The sequence below is a fragment of the Lutra lutra genome, chromosome 4 (assembly GCF_902655055.1).
Source record: "Lutra lutra chromosome 4, mLutLut1.2, whole genome shotgun sequence".
Classification (NCBI taxonomy): domain Eukaryota; kingdom Metazoa; phylum Chordata; class Mammalia; order Carnivora; family Mustelidae; genus Lutra; species Lutra lutra.
In genome coordinates this window covers 188,705,209-188,726,823 of record NC_062281.1, presented here as the reverse complement: position 1 = coordinate 188,726,823, position 21,615 = coordinate 188,705,209, and the positions used below count along the sequence as shown (strand labels likewise).

Below are 21,615 nucleotides of genomic sequence, written 5' to 3'. Positions count from 1 at the left end.
GCAGATCTTCTTAAGGAACAGTCCCTTTTGTTACAGTGTTTGCCTTGTACCTATGACTCTCCGAGATGGAAGGGAAGACCCTCTTAGGTCACCAGAGCCTGAATGCAGTCGGGTTGGACAGGTCAGAAAAAAGTCCACGAAGGGAATTTAGGAAATGCTTTCACTACTCTTTCACTCAGTTTGGAAATGCTGTTTATGATTCTGCCCTGAAAGCAGCCGTTTGCTCTTCTCGGTAATGTATACAACACATTAAGCAGAACTGGTTTGAACTGAGCCTTCAGGGAACTTTCAGAGGTAAAAATCTTAATAAAAATGAAAATTTTTTTAGGATATGCCAGTGCTGTCAGTTTTTTCCAGCAGTGTTCACCTAAGGCAGAGGAGCATGGACTGACCTCGCACGTATCCGGGGGCAGAAGCAAGTCCAATATTGCTTGGAAGGTCTCTGTTGTGTCTTAAACCTGTAAATGAATTTTACCTTTTATCCCATGCTTTAATAAGATAATATTTTTCATTGCTACCAAATGAGCCCTTCAGAGAGATACTCCAGGTCATCGTGAGACTTCCTCCTCATTGAAGAGCCACAAGACATGCTTTCCAGATGAGTCCTCTAGGCCCTCCTAGCACTGATGGAAAGACAGGTATATGAACACGAGTGAAAAGCCAGAGCCTAGTACCTATTTGACACTGAGGATGGGTTTCCGACCTTTGAGCGTTATCTGTCTATTGGCTTGCCCGCTCTCTGCTGCCTGGGACAGCCCGTGCATTGGCGGACATGCCAGCTTTACCGTGAGAAGGAGGTTGATTTCAATGGCACTGAAAGAGATTTGCCATGTTCATCCAAAGGGAAAGAGGATTGCCATGTCCATCCAAAGGGAAGGAACACCTCTCCTCTGCTGTCCCAGAGTGGCCCCTCGGGGGCCACTTTGTATGAGGTCAGAACCGTATATTCTCGCTTCCTGATCTGGCCAAACCAGGCCCTTCCAGAGAATGCCCCAAGGTGGATGAATCATTCTCGCACTCTTTCTGAGCAACCCCCACAGAAGAGACAACATTCAGAGCCAGGTCACAACGTAGGCTGTCTCACTCGGGTCTGAGATTAAGCTGATGAAGTTACAGGTTAAGACACTGTTTAGAAACATCTTTTATGCCTTTAGGAATTAAGAATCCTCTCACAGGACCGCAAGCAGCGAGCTCTTATTTTTTCCAAGACAGACTTCTTCCCTCTTGCTAGACTGTAAATACCATACTTTCCTTTCACTCGGGCTCCAAATGATGCCACTCTCGTTGTAACATAACTAATGGAAAGCTCAGATCTGTTTCTGTTGCTGGGAAAAAAAAAAAAAAAAAAAAAAAAAAAAAAAAAAAAAAAAACCTAACATGGAAACCTGCACACACATACTTGAGAAGAGTCTTTCCATTTCTGAAATCCCATAACTTATTTTTATGCAAGATTATCTGTTAAGAAGAAAACCACTTTTTTGGTCATGGTACATTATAATCGTTTCTAGAAAGGAAAGTGTCTATTTTTTGCCATTTTTGGCATGCAGAGATGACTGGCTTCATGGGAACAGCACAATCCTCTTTCCAAAAGTAAAAATAAACTGAATTTAGGCACGTACAGTACAGTCCTTGTATCTCAACCAGCAGGTCTTTGCTCAAAGAAGATAGAAAAGAAAGTGTAAGTGCTTTCAAATTTTGGTTTCTTCCATTTGAAAATTAAATAATCAACCCAGTCATTGTACATGTCGGGTCCTTTCCTTGTTCAGTGACTTATTTATAAAACTCCAGAATGACTGCGTTTGAGATTTTTGTTTTGAACTTCAAGAGAAACAAAATGGCATGTTCCTTCCTGAGAAAAATTTGTATTTTGTGTGTTAGGGAAAAATGAAAGGCCATCTACTGTTTCTGGAATTCCTCTGCAAAGGTGTTAAGTTCACTTACTTTTGGGTTTTGATGGCCACCCTACGTCTGTAATGGTTTTCCCTTACAGAGTTGTCCCTTTTTGCCCAGGATGTGATTGGAATCCCCTTTGAAAAGCGGATCCAGGTTTGAGTTCACACCCCCCTGCTCCCCGAAAGCTTTAGGGTGTGAGGTCATTGTGAGGTACGTAGGGGACTAGTGGGCTAGCAGGGGACTGAATGAAGAATGTAGTGTTGTTTTACAAGGGAAAGTTTGTTTATAATCCTCGGGGGAAGGAAAGGTAAGTGTGGGTGTTGTAATGAACCCAGAGTCCCCTTGCCCCCTAACCTTTATTTAGTCTCTTTGCCAGACCGCCTCTCAAAGACAGATTCTTGCTAGGTTTCTCACTAACTTGTCAAATGGGGGGAACTAAGATTGAATTTGTAAAACCTTTTAATCACAGTATACTCTAAAAGAAACAGAGTTTTCTTATGTCCGGCTTTCGTAACTCAAATCGAGTTAACAGTGTTACTAGTCTCTACCCTTAGTGAATTACTTGGATACATAGAAGAAACTGATTTCTCATTAGCACAAAATCTGTCCATGTGGGTCATTTTAGAACAGAGGCTCTCAAAGTATGGCTTGAGGACCTCTAGGGAAACCCCAGCCTTTCCCAGGATCCATGAGGTCAAATCTATTTTTATACACTTGTATATGAATTCATACATAGGTAGATAGCTGAATAACCATTGTTACAATGATATTCTCTCTCTCTTTTTTTTTTTTAGATTTTATTTATTTATTTGACAGACAGAGATTACAAGCAGGCAGAGAGACAGTCAGAGAGAGGAGGAAGCAGGCTCCCTGCTGAACAGAGAGCTCGATGTGGGGCTCGATCCCAGGACCCTGGGATCATGACCCGAGCTGAAGGCAGAGGCTTTAACCCACTGAGCCACCCAGGCGCCCACAATGATATTCTCTAATGAGCGTACAGTGCAGTTTTCCAGAAGCCACACAGTGTATGATATTGCACACAGTGATTGACTGTAGAAGCAGATAAGAGAATGCAGCTGTTTTCTGTTAAGCAAGACTTAAAGAGATTTGTAGAGACGTAAAACAGTGCCACTCTTCGCACCTTCTGTGACTCAGTGGCTGCGCCGCTCGCCGTACCTGGTTAATTTCCCTGACAGGATGCTCTGTGCGAGAATGTGGTGATGACCCGCCGTCCTGCTGGCAAACAGCACTAGCCGCAGCGGCGGATGAATGTGGATTCAACCGCAGGAGCCCCCGTGATGGGACGCTTCACCGTGGCTTCCTGCCGGCGGTTGTCAGCCCTCCTGGTTTGCTCCCCACTTTGACTGGGTTTCCTGAGGTAACCATTGGCAAGATTTTATTATGTACCAGAAAGTCACAGTAATTTACCTGGTCTAGTCCTTCACCCTAACCGACCGTGCCAGTAAATTTCAGTTTCAGCAGCGTGGAGGAGCACGTTCCTTCAAAGTGCGGGGTCCATCTTGTCGCCGGCCCCTGGCACCTGCTGTCACTGGCCTGAGCTCTTTCAGAAAGTGGGGTTAGAGTTGGCAAAACCTCAGCTTTCTCCCCTAGCAAAGCTGGTGGAGCAGGACAAGCCCACAGTGTTTGCATGAGCGCCCTTGAACTCCTTGTGGAGAGCAGTTTTTATGAGGCCGTTCTGCGTTAACACGAGAGGCAGCTCCTATTAGATTTTCCCTCGACGTACTTCAAACACAGGTGATGCCAGGGGTGACCCCGGTGGCCCCCTAAAATCCCAGGGACTGCAGGAAACTTCAGAGGAGAGTCAAAGCCAAACTTGGCTTCTCATTATGAGGACGGGCCCCAGGGAGCCTGGCCAGCCGGGTTAGAACGGCTTGGATCCAGTGGTACCTTCCTGAGTTTTACCAGGATGGACAGACGGCAACGCTCATCGGTTCTCTAGGCTTCCCTGATCCCCCCCCCCCGCAGCACAACTGGGGTGCTTGAAACGGACGCCTGCCCACCTCCTATGGCACCAAAGGCGGGGGAGCCTGTGAGTGCTTTTGTAGCCCGTGTGAAAAGATGTGAGAGCCTCTGTGAGTTTTTATGTTTTTGTTTGAATTGTTGATGGTGTCCCACTGATTGAGTTTAGTTAATTAGAAATGTGTGATACTTGGACCCAGTTGCGTAGTAAACACACTGGTTCAAGCGCAGGCAACCTGACGGCAGAAATGCCTTAATTGGTGAAGTATTGACCTCCTGCTGCGTTCTCGGTATATCATAGGTGTTCAGCGCTCAGAATGGTGAATACTTAAAATCTCAGTACTTAAATACTGAGAATACTTCAATAGTAGGTATTTAAATACTTATTTAAATAATTAAATACTTTGATGCTCTTCCAGATTCTGGAGAATCACCAAGTTGTGTTAATATTCCTAAATTGGTCTCACGTGCTTATTAAAGCAAGTTTTCCCATAGCTTTCTTGAAGGACCCCTTTATTAGTGACTTGATTTCCTGTTTGTTCTTGAAAACCACAGCATTACATCTGTGCCGGTGGTGCTGTATATTGGGGAGGCCTGGTGGTTTTTCCAGCCTTATTAACAGGTCCATCACTGCTCTTTCAAAGCTCTTAAATGATCTCTACTCTTTCTACATTCTATGTATTTACTAAATATTATTTAATTTCTGCTCTAGTAAGAACAGTGATTTTTAAAAGCTATGACTTTGACCATATTTGTCTCACTGCAACACATTTTTTTATCTTTTCAAATTGTATTTTGTCAAAGTAAATATGTGTCCACGCTTAAAAGTCAAAGACTTTTCAACATGTCTGAAAATAAAAACCAGCAGTCTCCTGCTCCACTCTTCCCTACCTCTGAATCCTGCTCCCCCAGGGGCAACCACTTTCAACACTTTGGGTTGTTTCTTTGATTGGGAGGTATTTGCCTCTGTGTTTCTTTAAAAAAAAAAAAAAAATGCTATTTCTTGCTATCGTTTGACTTCCTAGTCCCTCCCCTTCTTTTTCAGTATAGTTGTATGGTCCTTCTTGGGTAAACTAATACCCAGTTTTTACATTATTATGACTATCAGCAGCATTCCCGGTGAAGCTACCTAAGTTACCATGTTTCCTTTTTGGTTTCTTTTTTCTCCCTGGAGTTAGTAACTGCTTTGATTATTGTTGTTTGCTTCGTTTGCTGCATGAATATTCCCATTGAATCCTCAAACCCTTAACTTACGCTTTTTTTTTTTTTTTTACTCCAAGTTTAGTAAGTCCTTAAAAAAATTATTTTTCTATCTGCCTATTACTTACTTATCTACAAACTCTTCTCTGTGGTTAAAAATGTATAGAGCAATTTATCAGTGTTAATTCTTGCAAGATCTGCCTCCCCTGCCCCCTCCCCGGGTGCCTCCTGCTCCTGTCTAGACTGATTGCTCTCTAGAACACTCTAGAGCTGGTGCCCTGGTCCTCTTCTGAGTCTCTTTCTTCCACTGGTTTGTTATGGTCTTTTTCCTTCATGAACAGAGACCGTTCTCGGGTGGTTGGTGATTCTTGACTGTCTGTTCTGCTCCCCTTTACAGCAGAGGCCCTGATGAGCAGCCTGGGAGCCCTGTGTGGGGCCCGGGGAGCAATAACGGGGGGCCTGCTGCCTCTGGTCTTCTGTTGAGGAGGAGCAGGCAGAAGGGGATGAGAAAGGGACCTGCAGGTCTACCTCCTTCTTGGGCTTTTAACCCACCTTCCCATTTTCACCACCCCTGACACACCCTCACCTCCCTGTTCCTCCCTTTCTGCCCCAGGCCGTCAGAGCTTCCCAGTGCCCCGTCTTTCTGGAATTTGGTGGGGTTTACCGTACTAATTAGCTGACTGCTCTGTGGCTCCCACTCCCTCAGGCTTACATTTCAGCACCACATGTCTGTCTGCTTTTCGGCTTCTACAATATTGTTGACACCTTCTCTTTATCCTTTTGGATGTGCGCCATTTGTATCCCTTCGCTTTCGCTTTAGAGACGTCTCTGGACTCAATCTGTCATATTTAATCAGAAGCCCTATAACCTGGACTTTTCATTAATTCCTTCATCCTTTTTTGATGCCCTTTCTCCTCCACATCCAACCAGTAGCTCCGAATTAATGTGGTTCTACCAAAATCCATATCATTATTTCTGCTCAAACATTCTGAGGTTTGGTGGTAGCAAGCAATTAAATAATAACGTTATTGCTGATGATTTCTGACCTTTGCTGTGATGCAGGCCTTATTCTAGGGACTCTACATGTATTATCTCATTTAATCACCACAGCAGCTTCTGAACAGCATCTGCTTGGGCAGTTGGCGGCCCTTCATTCCCTGGAAGGTTTAGAATGCATCTGGTGAGAAGTCTTTGCTACTCCCAACCCCAGCTTTAAGTCTGGTCTTGGTCTTTAATCTCTCTTTCTGTGTGTTGTAAAGAAACAGGTTGTAGAAGGCTCTTGTCAGATCCCAGGGACATGAAAGAAAGAGCACACCCCATGGTAGTGACATGGCCCTGTCACCACCCCTCACGGAACCATAAAAGCTATTCAGAGGGGCCAGCAGCTGGTGAGCGACTGTACTTAGATCCTGGGTGCTGATGGGTGTTTTGTAGTTTCCAAGGGAATTTGCTGAAAGTTTTCTTATCTTGACACTCCTAGGGCAAGAGGTCTTGCTTCAAAGAGAAGCACTCGTTTCAGAAAGAGATGTGGAAAGAACATAAAATCACAGATCTGCCCCAGTTCTGGAGAAGAAATGGGAAGTAGCACCGTGGTAGCCAGTGTAAAAAGAAACCAAGGGTTTTCAGGAATCAGGAAGGGGTTCCCGCAATGCTGTTTGGTCCCCACATCTGTCAAACAAGGTCGGAGGGCTTGTGGGAGGCGACAGCCCTGGCAGCCCTGGATCTGCGTCATGGTGCTGCAGTTTGTCAGCTGTGGCCCGGAGCAAGGTTCTCCCTTCCTGCCACCAAGGTGAGCGTCCTCTCGCTCCTGTGGCGTGGGGACAGCAGTGCCCGCCTCCGTGGGTGCTCATGATGATTAAATGGCGCGTGGGACGTGCATCATTTGCCTGATGTGGGGCGTGTAGTCAGGGCTCGAGAAGTGGTGTCGGGGTCTGAGTTCTCCCTGAATATGTATTGAGCATAAGTGAAACGGGGATTGTGTCCTTCCCGCTCACTTACACCCTGTCCCCGAACACTCTCAGTGCTTGCTCTAGTCCACGATGCCAAGTCCACATGCTCTGTTGGGTTTCCGTCCCTCCTATTCTCTTCCTTCACACAGACTAGACAGTAGTTCAAGTCAGGCCCGCACACCGGTGCTGTCACGGGGTCATGGTCGCCGGGTGGGAGAACTCACCTGGGCTCCCAGCCCTTGCGGATGAGAAGCCCTTTGAAGAAGGTGTGCGGAGGCCACGAACTCGCTCTGAACCCACTTGTGAAGAGCAGGTGATCCCAAACTATTGTTAGTGTCTGCTGTAAATGATACGCCTCTGGGTTCGAGCAGAGTTCAGCCAGAAGCCCCACATGACATGGAAATCTGTCCTGGAGCCAGGTTCGTCGGGTAAAAGTTATGTAGCGAATGTCTCCAAACACTGGCATCTGCTGTCTGCCGCGGCCAGGACGACCGGGAATGATGGAGTGCTTACGGAAACTGGGACGGGGCAAGCGACCCTGTGACAGCTGACAGACGGTTTCAGGCCACTGTGGCTCATCCAGCTCTCTTGATAAACAGCTTTAAAAGCATTACGTGGTTTGGAAAGCATTCCTCAAAAACAGTTATATTTTCCAGACGCGTGACAGTCCACTGTTGAGTATGGTGGAAGGGATCTGAACTGTAGAATCAGGTCCCCCTTCGTGGGGCCGTTGGAACTTTGCGGCCTTATCTGTGTGAATCCCGCCAGGACGGCCTCCCAGCAGTGTCATCGCGTAGGTCGGGGTCCCCTAGGTCTGTTAAACAAGCCAAAAAGTGCTCTCGGGGTCAGGGCTAGAGTTTAAAAGGAAAAACTCTTTCTTTCATTCCTGGGTAGATGGCGACGGGCCCCTTGAAGCATCGCTTTCATCGTGCACCCTTTATCTCGTGGCTTCCGCTCAAGGAAAGGGAGCGAGAACTTTGGGGTATTGCAAAGCTCTGAGCCTTTGAAAACGAGCTTCCTCTAGCTTAGAAATGTTCATTTCAGAACTCACCTTCCCATTTGTCCTGTTTCTGGAAATGTAGCTCCTGTTGCCTTTTTGCTCTTCCTGGGGGATCCTGGGCGTCGAGGGGCAGGGGAGTGGCGTCCGGGCCCCACAATTCCCGTGGGACTTAGACTCCCACAGACCCAATGAGATGTGCAAAGTGCTTCAGGGACAGATTCTTTTTTTTTTTTTTTCTTTTAACTTTTATTGAATCCTGATATACCACAGGTTTCGCTGGTTTTTTTTTTTTTTTTTCCAATTTTGGGGATCCGAGTCACAGGATTTCATTCTTAGTCCCCAGATGCAATGGTGGTGCTGACAGAGCAGCGTGGGACATCCTTCTGATTTATTGTGTTGAAGTGACAGCAGCTCACATTCTTTTCTTCTATCTGTGGAGGATCAGTTCCTCCTTGACTCGCATCTCTGCGATCAAAATAACCTATCTGGATGTTCCCTTTGGGTGTTGGGGGCAACGTGGCCTCTTGGCAGGAGGACAGGGTCGTTCATCGTGAGACCAGAGCCCTGACTTCAGCCCTGACATCCCTCTGCCTGGTCGTCTTGTGCCAGCAGCCTTTGGTCCCCTCCTCAGGTCAGTCTTCCCACTTCGGAGGGAGTGAGAGTCGTCCGGGCTGGTCACGTCCGCCTGGCTGAGGTGAATAACCCCCTGAGGCACACAGTGGACTGGCCTCGCCATCACGGAGGAAGCCGGCTGTTGGGGCAAAGAAGGAGCCCAGGAGGATGTATGAAAGCTTGATAATATTTTCTAAAAATAGAAAGGTGGTAGGTTAATCGGAGGCAGTGTTGTACCTAAAATATTCCCGAGCAACCCTTGGCCCTCGCCTGAACCCCAGCTGGGCTTAGCACCATTTAAGTTGGTTACATCTAATCCCTCAAGGGGTTGGCTCTGTGGCCGTGCTGCCCTGTCAGTGCTTCCGCCCTCCCTCTGACTGCACCTCTGGGAAGACGGAAGTGGCCCCAGATGTGGCTGGCTAGATCCCACGGGGGCAGTGTGTGAGGACAGCCTCCATGAAACACAGCATCCAAGCAAACCCTCGTACACTGGCCACTTCCCACATACTCAGTCTTCATGGGGTACTTGGATGTGACGCAGCTGCTTGGAGCTGCTGCCCAAGAAATCAGTGTTTTTTTAAAAACAAAACATAAAAATCTTGATAGAAGCCATTTTTGCATCAAGAACAGGCGTGCATGGCATGAAAAAGCAAATTCCAAATGTGTTCCCTTTCAGTGCCCAAACTAGGGTCGAGTTAGTCCCTCTTAGAGCTATACATGATGCTAGCGTAAATGGCAGTGCCCCGGAGCGTGGAGAAGGCGGTCCAGATAACAGAGGAGACGAGTGTGTGCAGCAGTGAGTCTCCCGACGGCGGCTCTGGCCTCATGTGGCAACCGCTGCTGCACCCTTCTCATGAGCTACCCACGTTCCTGCGTTTTTGGAGTTGGGCCTCTTTGGTTACTTATGGTCATGTGTCCCCAAATATAGTCATCCAAGTGGCCCTGTGATAAAGCCCCACAGGAAGTGGGGGTAGCCAGGTCGCACTGTATCAGCTCTCAAAGTTTGTCTTGGTCCATAAGACAGTCTCCTTCTTGGTGGTGAGCTTTTCCAGATTCTACTATTATCAGGGAATCTTGATGTATATGGGCTCACGGTGGGCCGGACTGAGCCTTCAGAAGACCTTACGCACCCGACACCCAGTGGGGACTGACCTCCTTTGTGAGGATCGATGGGACTTGTGTGGTGATGTGGGCGTGTGCAGGTGCTGTGTAGACTGCCCCGGGAGAGGCGAGGTGTTATTATGACTAAGGACTTCCTTAAACCCTGAACTCAAATGTTAATAACCAGAGACAGATTGAATAGATGACACATTTTTCTGGACAGTTCCCTAAATTAGCCTATCTAACTTTTTCTTGCCCTTTCACTTGCCAGACTTAAGTAGTCTCTGTAACCTGTGCTTCTTACAAACCCAGAGCAAACCGGGTACAGTGGGAGAAGTAACGTAGGACCAGGGATTCTCACTAGCTAGAGACGGTTTCCTGTGATCCATTCATTCCATGGCACCTCCTGTCTACCCAAAAAAAGGTGCTTCGGGCTTTGGAACGACAGACTCATTCGGTCACCTCGAAACATCAGCACAGTTAAGGTTAAGGTTAAGGAAACCTTTGAGGAAAACACGAAGATGTGTGTACAGTTCATTCAGAAATAAATACGTGGTTAGTCCTCATTCGGACCAGACACTGGCCTTACTAGACACCACCAAAGAAGTAGATGCTCTTGCTCGTGTGAGATTTCTGGTTTCATTTCTAAACACGCTTGGGCCCTGGCCTAGTTCTGCTCAACAGTGGCCAAAAGGACCAGACTGGCAGGAAAGCGCTTCTGAATCCAGAGCGACTCCCCTCAGAGGCTCTCCTACATGCTCCTCTCAGCATGTCTTTGGTTTAGTTTCTGGCTTAGGGTCCCCCCCTGCCCCTGCCATTCGTCTTACTCCTTCTCTCTCTCATGCTTGGACTTGGGTTAGAAGAGTTCGGATCATCATGGCGGGCTCCCAGTAGCCTCAGGTAGAGGTGGACCCGTGGAGGCATAACAGATGACAAACCATGCTGGTTCACCTGAGGAAACGCAGATCTATAGCTCGCCCCTTGGGGAGCCCAGATTCAGCTCTGGCGTGACCCCCTTTCCAGCCATCAGACGGCCTCCTCTGGAGTGAGCTGCAGATGCCCCCTTCGATCGTTCAACCCTTTATCTACTAATCAGAGATGCTTAAGGTCAAGGGCAGAGCGCGTGGGCAGACGCGGAAGGTCTGATGCACGGGACCTTCTCCTGTGTGAGTCCATGACCCCGGACCTCCCCACTGCTTGCCTCCCTCCCGTGCATCCCAGCCTTGTAGCCAAGGACTGGGAAACCAGTTTACTTTTACTTGTATGAATATTCAAAGTAAGACCAGCTACGAGTCCGCGTTTGCTGTCCTATCCCGTGCGGGACCTGGGGAGACGAGTATGGTCTGTGGGCTGTGGCTCCTTTTAACATCTTGGCTCTGGGAAGGGCAGGCTCCCCCCACGGTACCCCCGAATCCACACGCTGGTGTGGAGGTGCGCCCCAGGAAGGCCTGGCTGCCGTTCTGTAGACGCCGTAGCAGGGATCAGACTGAAGTTTTCGCTTTCGTGAGAACAAAGTGCAGTCATCTGTCCGGGAGCAGCTCTGGGCCTATACGTAGGGCCCAGGGCCTGCTGGGATGGGGTTTTACACTTGGGCTGTCCTTTTGCCCTTCCACTGAACTCTTTCATTTCAGTCATGAGCAAACAGTCAGTGCCTGAACTAACAACCCTGCCGTCCTCCAAAGCACAGCTCGCTTACAGGACCGAACAAAGGGAAGGAGGGCCGCGTGGGCCGGCCCAGGCCAAGGAATGCGGCTTCAGGGTTCTGCTCCATAAATTTAACCAGCACGACGAAAAGGAGATAATATGAGCCTTCGTGATGATCTGAAAGGGGGAGGTTCTGTGTCCCATTGATTGCGGTCTGGCCCCGCGCCAGGCCCAAGCCTGACCGAGAGTTGAACCATATCGTTAAGGCGCGTAACACGGCTCGAGGCTTGCATCGCCGCCAACGAGTGCGTGTCCACAGGGCAAACGTTTGTCAGGGGTCGAGGCGGCTGTCCTGTTTAACCCTCTCGCACCGCGTGCAATCGACCCGGCTGCCATTCCGAGCTTGCCCGGCCCAGGTCCTGCAGGCGAGCCGGCTCATCACCCTTCCCCAGACAGAGCTCTCCGGGCCTGGGGAGAGGGAAGAAACGCCGTCTAGGGCCGGTTTCCCTCCGGAGAAGGCAGGCAGTCTGCACAACCCCACCCCCCCCACCCCCCCCCCACCCCCCCACCCCCCCCCCACCCCCCCCCCCCCCCCCCCCGGCCAGAAACGGGACACCAGAGCGCATTATTCAAAGTAGCCCTCTGTTTGCAGTATAATGTTGCCAAAGGAAGTGGGGCTGACACCACAGGAAACCTACTCGTCTCCGCCGAGGCTGCGCTGGCGGCGGCTGGATGCGTGTGGGAGCGCGTCTGCGTCCCTTCCCTGCCACGCAGCCGCCCCAAAGGCTGGTAGTCGCCTCACCCGCGGGCTTTCCGGAGCCGAGCCCGGGTGCAAACACAGACCAGGCGGAAGGCTGCCGTGGGGGCCGACCTGGTAGGCCAGGGTGCTGGCCGCCAGGGAGCCCCGCGGGGCAATGGGGGCGCCGTCGCACCCAGGCCTGCAGACGCCTGGGTGTTCGCAGTGATGCCGCCCGGAGTACATGCAAGACAGACGCGGCTCCGGTATGTGTAGCGAGGAGGAGAGCTCTGTCTGTGCTCCGAGGATCCGAGGAAAACAGTGGGTTAAGGGAGTGGTTTAGTGCTGTCCACCCTTTGGCCAAACTGGTGGCCTTTGTGGCCCTATGTCCACACTGTCCAGCAAGGCATACGTTTCTGTCATTTCCAGAGAGCTTGTCCGCGAGGGACAGGGCATCGGAGGTAGGTACCGTGTCCCCAGCTGGCAGGGCTGACGGGGCTCTGGATCCAGAACACTTACGCATGCCACACACTATTGTAAGCATTTTGTTTTTATATATTAGTGTCAGTCCCGTTTCATTTCCACAGCAGCCTGGTGAGGTGGGCGCTTGATTTTCCCCATTTTACAGGTGAGAAGCATGAGGCACAGAAAGGTTACGTGACTGGTCTAAGATTGCAGAGGTAGTGACAGGGAACTGGAATTTGAGCCCTGGCAGTCTGAGTGCAGAGCACGCATCCCTAAGTTCTCTGCTCCTTCTGGATCATCCCTTGGTCTCTCCCATCAAAAGACCTTATGGATTTAAATCTGAGACTTCTTACCAGGTCTCATGATCCACTTCCTTTCGATTCTTGGCCATGGCTATGGAGTATGGGAATAGGACATCTGCGTCTGACCCAGAAGATACAAGAGAATATATCAGTGCGGTTGTTGGTGGAACAGGGTGTGTGTGGTGGGGGGGTATAGTTTCTATAAACTTTGGATCTCTTTTGGTGTGAAGGATGCTTACCACCTTCATGGCCCCCCCTACCAGCTTAACCCCGAACTAACTTTTGGTGTGGACTCCACAAAATGATTGCTAACCCCAGTGTGAGAGTTCCATGGGAGGCCCTCGCCTGCCAGTGTCTATGCCTGAGAACCTAGCCACTCTATTTTGTGTCTAGGAGCTGTCCCAGGTCCTCCTTCCCGCACCCCTGCCCCCCCGCCACCACCCCCAGTGAGAAACCACTGCAGCCTTCTGATGCAGAATTGGTCAGTTTCGCAAACTAGCACTGATACATCCTGGCTGCGCCTTTGCTCTGCCATCCAGCAAAAGCTCTTTTCACCATCTGGTCACTTGGGAACTCCAGCTGCTACACAGAACAGGAAGCCTTGGAAGAAGACTGTCCGAGTAGTATGTGCTCAGTATGCTATACCCTTTTCGTGGCCAAGGATAGCTTCTGCTCACTTTGGTGCTGTGGGGCCCGAAAAAAAAAAAAAAGATGCTTTTACTGGGAGAAGCACCTGGCCCACGTTGAGGTCACTGGATTCTCTTTGGTCATGCTTCTACGGTCATGGTGCTTCCAGAGCCTGGATGGAACTAACTTATGGTGTGGACTCCACAAAATGATTGCTTAACCCAAAGTTCAGCAGACCTTGGTACTAGATGTCTCTTAACGGGGCACCTGTTGGGAGGTGCTCTTTGTCACGTATTTGAATGCACTTGGCATCAAGGAGCTGTGCTATACCTTTCGAAGTATGCAGAGAGAAATGCTAAGGAAGTAGTGAGCAGTTAAATTATAGGAAGAAATTCTGCTTTTTAAAATTGTTTTTGTTTAATTTAACAATGATTGAAGATTCCATGAGGTAGCCAGATGATCCCCTAACTGGGAATTACAGAAATTCTTATCTGCAAAAATTTTAAGACAGAGAGTCTTAGAAAGTTTCAGTGCTTTATGTACCATGCAGAAGGAAGTCTGGTCTGGGCGTTTTGCATCTGAGTGATCCTCTGGAAGGGGAACGCTGAAAAGCAGCTGGAGAGTCACCTCTTGCCTTATGTGTGACTCGCCCTCCTTGGTCCGCATCAGGGGTGTCCCAGGCCTGCCTGCTTTTCTCCACCCCGAGGAGCTTGTCCACCCAAGGAGCAGGCCACAGACCTGTGCTCTCCCCATCTGCCTCCAGCTTGAGGTCCAGAGGGAGAAACCAACCCTCAGCGGGCAGGAGAGGCCAGAATAGAGGGTTTTATTTGCCGTTGGTAGAGTAGGGAGAGGTGCCGTCACCTCTGCTCTGGGTTAGGCTCCCGGAGGCACCTGCTTTTTCCTAGAGAGGATGGTGCCGACTGCTGATGGGTCGGCCTGTGTCCCAGTGCCTGGGGAGGCCACTTTCCAAAAGCTCATGGTGGGCTTGGCTGGACCAGATCCAATGGGACTTGATTCTGTGGTCCCCTCTGTCTGGAAGGATCTAGCATCTTTCCTGGCTGCCTTGTTGGTGCCCAACAAGCCCTAACACATTTTGAATCCACATTTTTTCTAGTCCTGTAGAGGCAAGCCCCCGTCTGACAATTCAGATGGGTTCAGTCTTGTTGGTTCTTGTTTCCTAGGAGGACCAGGCTCTCTGAAGGCTTGGTGTCGACTCTGACCCAGGGGCTGCGTCTGATTTTTATGAAGGCATCGAAATGCACCTGAGATGACCCCATGCCCTTTTCTTTCATTTTTTGAATTCTCACCACCTGGACCATTAATTCTGCTTTCAAAGCGGGGTGGGATGGGGAAAGGAGAACATTTCAAAGCCAAAGTGATTTGGTCTGTGAACCAGCTTGTCTTCTAGGTTGTACTTCACCCTGATGAGAATCAGAAAGGACAGTCTGTAAGCCCCTGAAATGCAATTTCCAGTGAAACCCGAACTTCACTCTAGTGGCTCTGCAGCTGGAGAGCCTCAAAACCAGTTCCAGATGTTCTCTCTCCCTGTGTTAGCAGACAGGGAATTTCGGGCAAACTGGGAGGCAGTGTGCTCTTGCTTCTACCCATTCTGAGTGCCCCTTCCGCAGTCCCTGGCCAGCCTCATGGGGCCATTCAGGGCGAGTGCTGTGAGCACCTGGGCCCTGGCCCTGTCTGCCATCTCCCACTCAGCTGGCAGGGCATGTGGCCCCGAGCTAGCCGCTCGCTGCAAGCCAGAGAAGCCCTCGCTCTGTGGTTCAAGGTCAAAAAGCAAGATAGGGCTGGAAAAGTAAGTCAGATGGGCTGGGGAGGAGGCCTGCTGCAGGAGACCCCCAGGTTCCCAGGATAACACCAGCGGCCCTCACCACCATCCAGTCCAAGGTAGGGCTGTTCCGCCCTCCGCTCTCGGAGGAAGTAGCAGGGATAGCAGTGGTCAAATCATTGTCCCCTTCCTCTTGAGAAACGCCACTTGGACTGCCCCTTATCCAGAAGAAAGCCATTCCAGACGAGGCCTGGCTACTCCAACTCCTTTTCCCGTCCGCGCCCAGCCCATACTCGGGTACGGTGTGTGATGATGGAGATTTGAACACACGCGGTCTTGACTTTAGACATTTTTGGTGTGTGTGCCTCACTGCACCCCAAGTCGTCTTCTGAAAGAACAGTTCTGTCATCTGAGTTTAAAAATATGCACAAATGTGAGCTGTTGTGAAAATTCAAGAGATACACGAGCACTGGCAGTGTGTAGACACCGCTCCAAGGGCCCTGGCAAGTTCCCTTTTCACGGCAAACCAGTGCAGTAGACACTCTCATTCCCATTTTAAAGAAAAGAAGAAGAAAGAACTCAATTGCACTGGCCATTGCTGATCTCCAAGAGGCTAATAGTGGCCACCCTGGCAGGTAGTTCTCTGTGTCTGTGTGTGTGTGTGGTTTTACCTGTTTGTGTAAAACCACACACACACACACACACACACACACAGACCTTGTTCACTCAACAGTGACCCTGGAACATCCTTCCATTCCAGAGGTTAATCATCACTTTTAACATTTATATAATATTAAATTGCATATAATACACTTCCCTGTTTTGACACACGTGACACCTTGCCTTGTAGGAAGTTGAACTTCTTGTGCTCCCGCCCACAGCGCGAGGCCCCATTTCTCCAGCCCTCTGCCATCCCAGGCTACTCACCCCTTCCAGCCGCCCGTCTCGCCGAGAGTTGTATGGAGCAGAGCAAGGCACTGTGACTCTTTTAAGCCCCCGCCACCCTGATCTGAGGGAGTGAATGTTTCCATGTTATTGCGTGCATCTCTTCGATAATTAGCGCGGAGATATCTTCCCTACTCCTGTTGGCAGTTTGGATTTCTTGTTTTGTGAATTCCCTTTGCATATGCCTCACCCCAGCCCCTCCTACAGCCCTCGAGAGCGGAGTGTGTCTCCCTTCCTAGTGCTTGCCTTTGTCTCCTCGCCCCTGTCTTGGCCCGACCCTTCCAAAAGTTGTCATTTAAACCATTTCTCATCAATATTAGTACATATTTTCCTTCCAAATATTAATGACATTTAGATGAGTCACTGTGCGAATCCCTGTCAGTTAACGTCCGCACCCCACTTTGAAAGGGCAGCCGTCGCCGCTCACAGCCTTCAGTCAGTCGCTCTAGCGCCGGGAAGGAGGCTTCAGACAAATGTTTTAGGATTGTGTGTGGTGTGGTCTGTTACCTTGTCTTGATTTCCTTTCGTGCGACTTCTCCATATTTGATCACCACTAGTTCCGTTTGTAAAACTTGGCGGATTAGTATTGATGTACCTTGTTGTCTTCATAAAAATCTTGCTCTGCCCGTAGGCAGGACCCTGCTTGAAGCCAGGCCTTCCCAGGCAGCCCCCCGTGCCCTCTGTCTGTGTGGCGCCAGCCCTCCTAGCACGCTCGTCACAGGTGCACTTTCTAGGTCTCTTCCCCACCCATTTCAAGGATGTCCGTCTTACCTTCCCAACTAGATGATAAGCTTCCTGAGGTCATGGTTCTGCCTCCACTGGTATCCCTCTAGGATGGCCAGAATGCCCAACCCAGTGATGGGTCAGAGTATTTACTAAAGAGATTTCATCAGCACTCATGCTGATTATAAGCTTACTGAGTCCAAGAGAATGAGAAAGACCCAAGATCAAGTTTGGCTTTGCACTTAACCAACTGAATGGCCTTGAGCAGCCTTGATAATCTCTCTAAGGCATGATTTCCTCCTCCATGAGATGGAATACTAATTTAAAAACTTCCTCTAGGAATGTCGTGACAGTGGCCTGCCCCATGTATAGTCAGCACAGTGAACACAGCTGCGGGGACACAGGGTGGACCGTGGGGGCCCAGCCATCTTCATTCTGGTGTCTGTCACGTAAAGTTGATGGCAAAAATATGAGCTAAGCAAGCTGGCTGTGGTGGCCGTGTACTCAGTTTTTTCTTGGGGTATCCTTAGAGGCCTTTTGTGCTGCTCTGTGTAAAGATTCATTGTTGAGTCTGAATCTGGCTTTTTCCAACACGGAGCCTTATAATTGTTCAGGGACTCAACACGATGCCACAAGTTTAAAACATGCCAGTCTCTCTCTCATGCTGTGCCAGTTTTTCTTAAATGCGGGTGTGAGTGCCTGTGCTTATGCATGTGTGTGTGTGTGAGAGATGCTTGAGAAATAAAGATGGGGTCAGATTTTGCCTGGCATGACAACTTTCATCCCTGGTAGCTTCTAAGCATTTTACCAAATGGACATCAATTGATTTCCTTCTGTTCTATTTTTATTTTGCCGTCATTTTAATGTATATGGAGCCAACTCCTTCAAATGAGACATTCTGTCATTAAAACATGTTATTTAGGCTAACCGCCATGGGCCCAGCTTCAGCGGCCTTGAGGAACATGGAGGAGGGGGCCAAGGGCTTGCTCCCCGGTGACCTAACCACCGCCATCTCTCACGCACATGTGCCAGAACCCAGGCCGCCAGCAGCCACGTGTCATCTGCACCGAGGTGCTTGGCGCACCCGCTCCCCCCGCCACCCGGTGCCAGCTCCTGCCCCTCCTTGCCTGCGTCCGGTGACCCTCAGCCCTGCTGTGTCCTGTGGCATGAGAGCCGCTCTGGCCCACGTCGCCCTCATGCGCTGATTAGACAGGGATCCACAGATCTGTTGAGTGCAGTGTTTAATTTGACACAGATGTGGGACACACTGCAGAGCTTTCTGCTTTTACAAATTTTCAGCTTTTTGCTTTTCATCAGTGTTGCTTATTATTTACAGAATGTAACCTGAGACAGCAGAACAGATTGTAATTTTTTTTAAAAAAGGTTTGGGGGGTGATGGGGCCACAGGGGAGCTGGGAGGGAAAAAAATCCAGTAGTGTGGAATGTTGCTCGCTGTCCAGACCAAACAAACCAGTTTGCCAAGGGTTGACGGACTGTGGCGATCAGTCCCATTCATGTTCACTCTGGCAGCGTGTAATGATAAAGCAGCGTGACCTTCTTATCGCCAAATAAAGAACCATCTTTTGTCCCCGGCTCGAACGTCACGGCACCAGGCAGACACGCAACTTTTGTAGGGGCCCCCGAGGGTATCACGGAGCTGCCAGCTTGTGTCCTGCTTCTGTCCTGTCCACAGAGAAGGGACGCCATGGAACCCATGGAGCCCACTCCCCGCTCAGACACGTGGATGTTCTCCTTGTCTTATTCCTGCTCTGGCTCTCTACCCAGCTGCTATGGCAAGAGCCAGAGCAGGAAAAATCTCTTCTTTTGCCTGAAAATCCAGGATACTCTTGAGGCCACCAGAACGATGGGCCCGAGCCAGCCTGACCCAAGTTCAAAGAGAAGGTGCCATCTCTTGTTGCCGGAGGGTCAGATTTGACTAGAGGTGGCCCTGGCTTCTGAGAAGGCTCCGCCGCGGGTTCTGTTTGATGACAAACAATAAAAAAGCACCAGCTGGTCACAGAAAGATGAGGGGGTCATGGGGGGGCTGCTTCCTTTCTGTTTCTGGGTCAAAGACTAAAACTTAGGACTGAGCTCATAGAAGCCATACAAGACAAGCCTTTGAACAGAGTTCTTCCTGGAATTTGAGCTAGCACAGAGAATCGGTCACCTTGGCTGGAAGGTTCTGAGCTGTGTAAGCACTGAGTGTCGAGACAGGAGGACACGGGGCCTCTGAACAGCTTCAGGAGGGCCAGGCCCCACTCTTCCTTCTGTTGGAAGAGTGCAGATGGTGCGTGGTCCCCCAAGGCCACCAGGCGGCCGTCCCGTGGCTCCCTGGGAGAACACCACCGAGGCAGTAACTTTGTCGCATGCCCCCGCGAGGGAAGGACCCGTGTGCCTGTGCTCCGGGGGTTCCTGGGTCGTCTGTCACCAAGTCCCCACCTTTCTTTGGCTTAGACTACCCCCCCCGCCCCCCTGCTGCCTCAGCTGCAGCAGCAGCAGCTCTGGCCCTCCTGTCACCGAGGCCAACACAGCCTGATGGTCATCGGTCCATTTATTGTGTCTTCCTGTGCCGGGAACTGCACGGGGTACTGCGGCTGAACAGTGCATTGGACAGAAAACTCTGGTTCCATGTCGCTTTTGTTCGACACTTAGCTCGTGCTCCAGGCCACAGCTGGCTTCAGAACAGCAAGCCCCCTCCCTGGGAGAGGTTGATGGCTGCAGGGGGGCATGCGGGGGGGCATTATCCTCCCAGGGTCTCAGTGTGACCTTCTGCGACCTCCAGGCTAAGCTCAGGGCCTGAAACAGAGCCTGTTTGTCCCTGGGAGTGTGGGAGCTGTGGGGAAACTTGGAGTCTCCTGATGGGTGTTAGTTAATCTTGCGTCTGGTCTGGTTTTGAGGCACCTTCTCCTGTTCCCTCTTCGTCCTTTTCCACCACCACTCCCCGCCACCCATATCTGCCTGATGTTAGAAGGTCGTGTAGAACTTCCAGCCTGGATGAAGGGGTAGGCTTGAATAAAACAAGCAAACAGATGACAAGCAGCCCCTAGGTGGGCTGCCGCACCCCATTCCTGCTGTGGTCACGGAGCAGGCCCTCCGCACAGGAGCATGGGGCGGCCGCGGGCCAGGGGTGAGCGATGCTGAGGGCCTGTCCCCAGCCCCTCTTCGGGGCAGCTCCGTTTTCAGGGTGTAGGCAGGTTATCTTACAAACGTCAGTTCTGCCACTGAAGCGTTCTAAAAACCCTCTGTTGTGATGAATGACAATGTTCCAAAATTCCCCGTTCCAATTTTAGACTTTGCCATTGGGTGTGGTTTAATGAGCCACGCAGTGGGTTAGCTCCAGCTCTTTAAGGACAGGGATGGATGGCACAGGCCAGGTGAGTGCTCCCTTGGGCGGGGCTGTTCCTTCAGCAGACACCTGTGCATCCAATCATCCCACCAACTGCTTCTGAGTCATTCATACATATTCAGCAAATCAGGTTTCCGCAGTGATTTTCAGGCTTCAATTTTAAATCTAAACTTAAACATTGTGCATTTTGGTATTTTCCATTGAGGAAACACCCAAGAATTCTGAATAAGGGTAGGGGAGAGAGAGACAACTTTTAATGAGTACCTGCTGTGTGCCAGGCCCTGTGCTATGTACTCTTCGTGTGTTATCTCGGCATTATCAAGCAAGCAAGCAAGTTTCATATTCCCATTTATTGATGAACAAACTGAGGCTGCCAGCAATCTAGTAACTTCTTCAAGATCACTCACCGAATAAGTGAACGGACTGGGATTTCAGTCTGTGTCTTTTTCCAAAGGCTTGCGTTCTTCTCCATACCACCATTCTCCTAAATTTCATCTTTCTCTTAAGAGATCAACTTTTGGGAGAAGGTAGATAATATGAAGATTAAAAGAAAGAAATTAATAATCATTTGCCGGAAATCAGTCTGATAAGATCTGATTTATTGGTTTAATCAGCTTGTTATCATTAGTATTTACCCTAACTAGCCACAAAATCAAGTTTACCAGGAATTGTGTGCTCTGGCCCAGGTGAAATATCTTGGGACTGACATTTGAGGTGACAGGTTAGCAAGGAATTTGCCAGTGGCTTGAGAGATTCCTGTAAGCAGTACATCCTGATTCAGAACGCTGTGTTTAGAACACAAACAAAGCTTGTGTTGGTCAAATACCTTGATTCTGTAATGATGTTGAAAGTCGCAAACCACTTTTTAGCTGTCTGCTTTTAAAAAACAAAAACCAAACCAAAACAAAAAAGCAGCCTCTGGATGCATACAGAAAGGCATTTTAGGAAATCCAAGGCTATATCAGTCCATAATCTGACTATAATGTTAGCCACTTGATTGGAAATCTTAATGAAGCCAGCTGGCTTTGCCCCTCCCCCAGCCTCATGAACAGGTAGGCTCACCCCCGAGGCAGTTAGTTGCCTCCAAAAAAAAAAACTTTCCAGTAGTGTTGTTCTTAGAGGTTAAATCCCCGTAGGCGTATCTGTTGGCATGAGTCCTACCAGCTGTCACAGTTGCAATGTCATGGGGTCCCCAAAACATGTGTTGGGTTATAGGAAGCCTTGACCCCTATAAACAAGTCAGGTGTGAATCCCACTGATGGGAGAGAGCCCAGCCCAGGAAATGTTGTCCCCACTGCAGGATGTCAAATTA

The 21,615-nt window shown here is 49.7% G+C and overlaps 2 protein-coding genes across 9 annotated transcripts in view; one reads left to right on the top strand and one right to left on the bottom strand.

Moving 5' to 3' along the window:
* VPS13D (vacuolar protein sorting 13 homolog D) overlaps positions 1-21,615 on the top strand; it is a 254,700-nt gene that overhangs the window by 211,567 nt on the left and 21,518 nt on the right. The window lies entirely within an intron of this gene.
* Positions 8,095-12,693, bottom strand: LOC125096753 (uncharacterized). The gene is made up of 2 exons (XM_047723624.1): positions 12,078-12,693; positions 8,095-8,827 (listed from the first exon to the last, which is right to left on the bottom strand). The coding sequence occupies exons 1-2, from the start codon at positions 12,657-12,659 to the stop codon at positions 8,504-8,506; spliced, it is 906 nt and encodes a 301-aa protein (XP_047579580.1). The 5' UTR covers positions 12,660-12,693; the 3' UTR covers positions 8,095-8,503.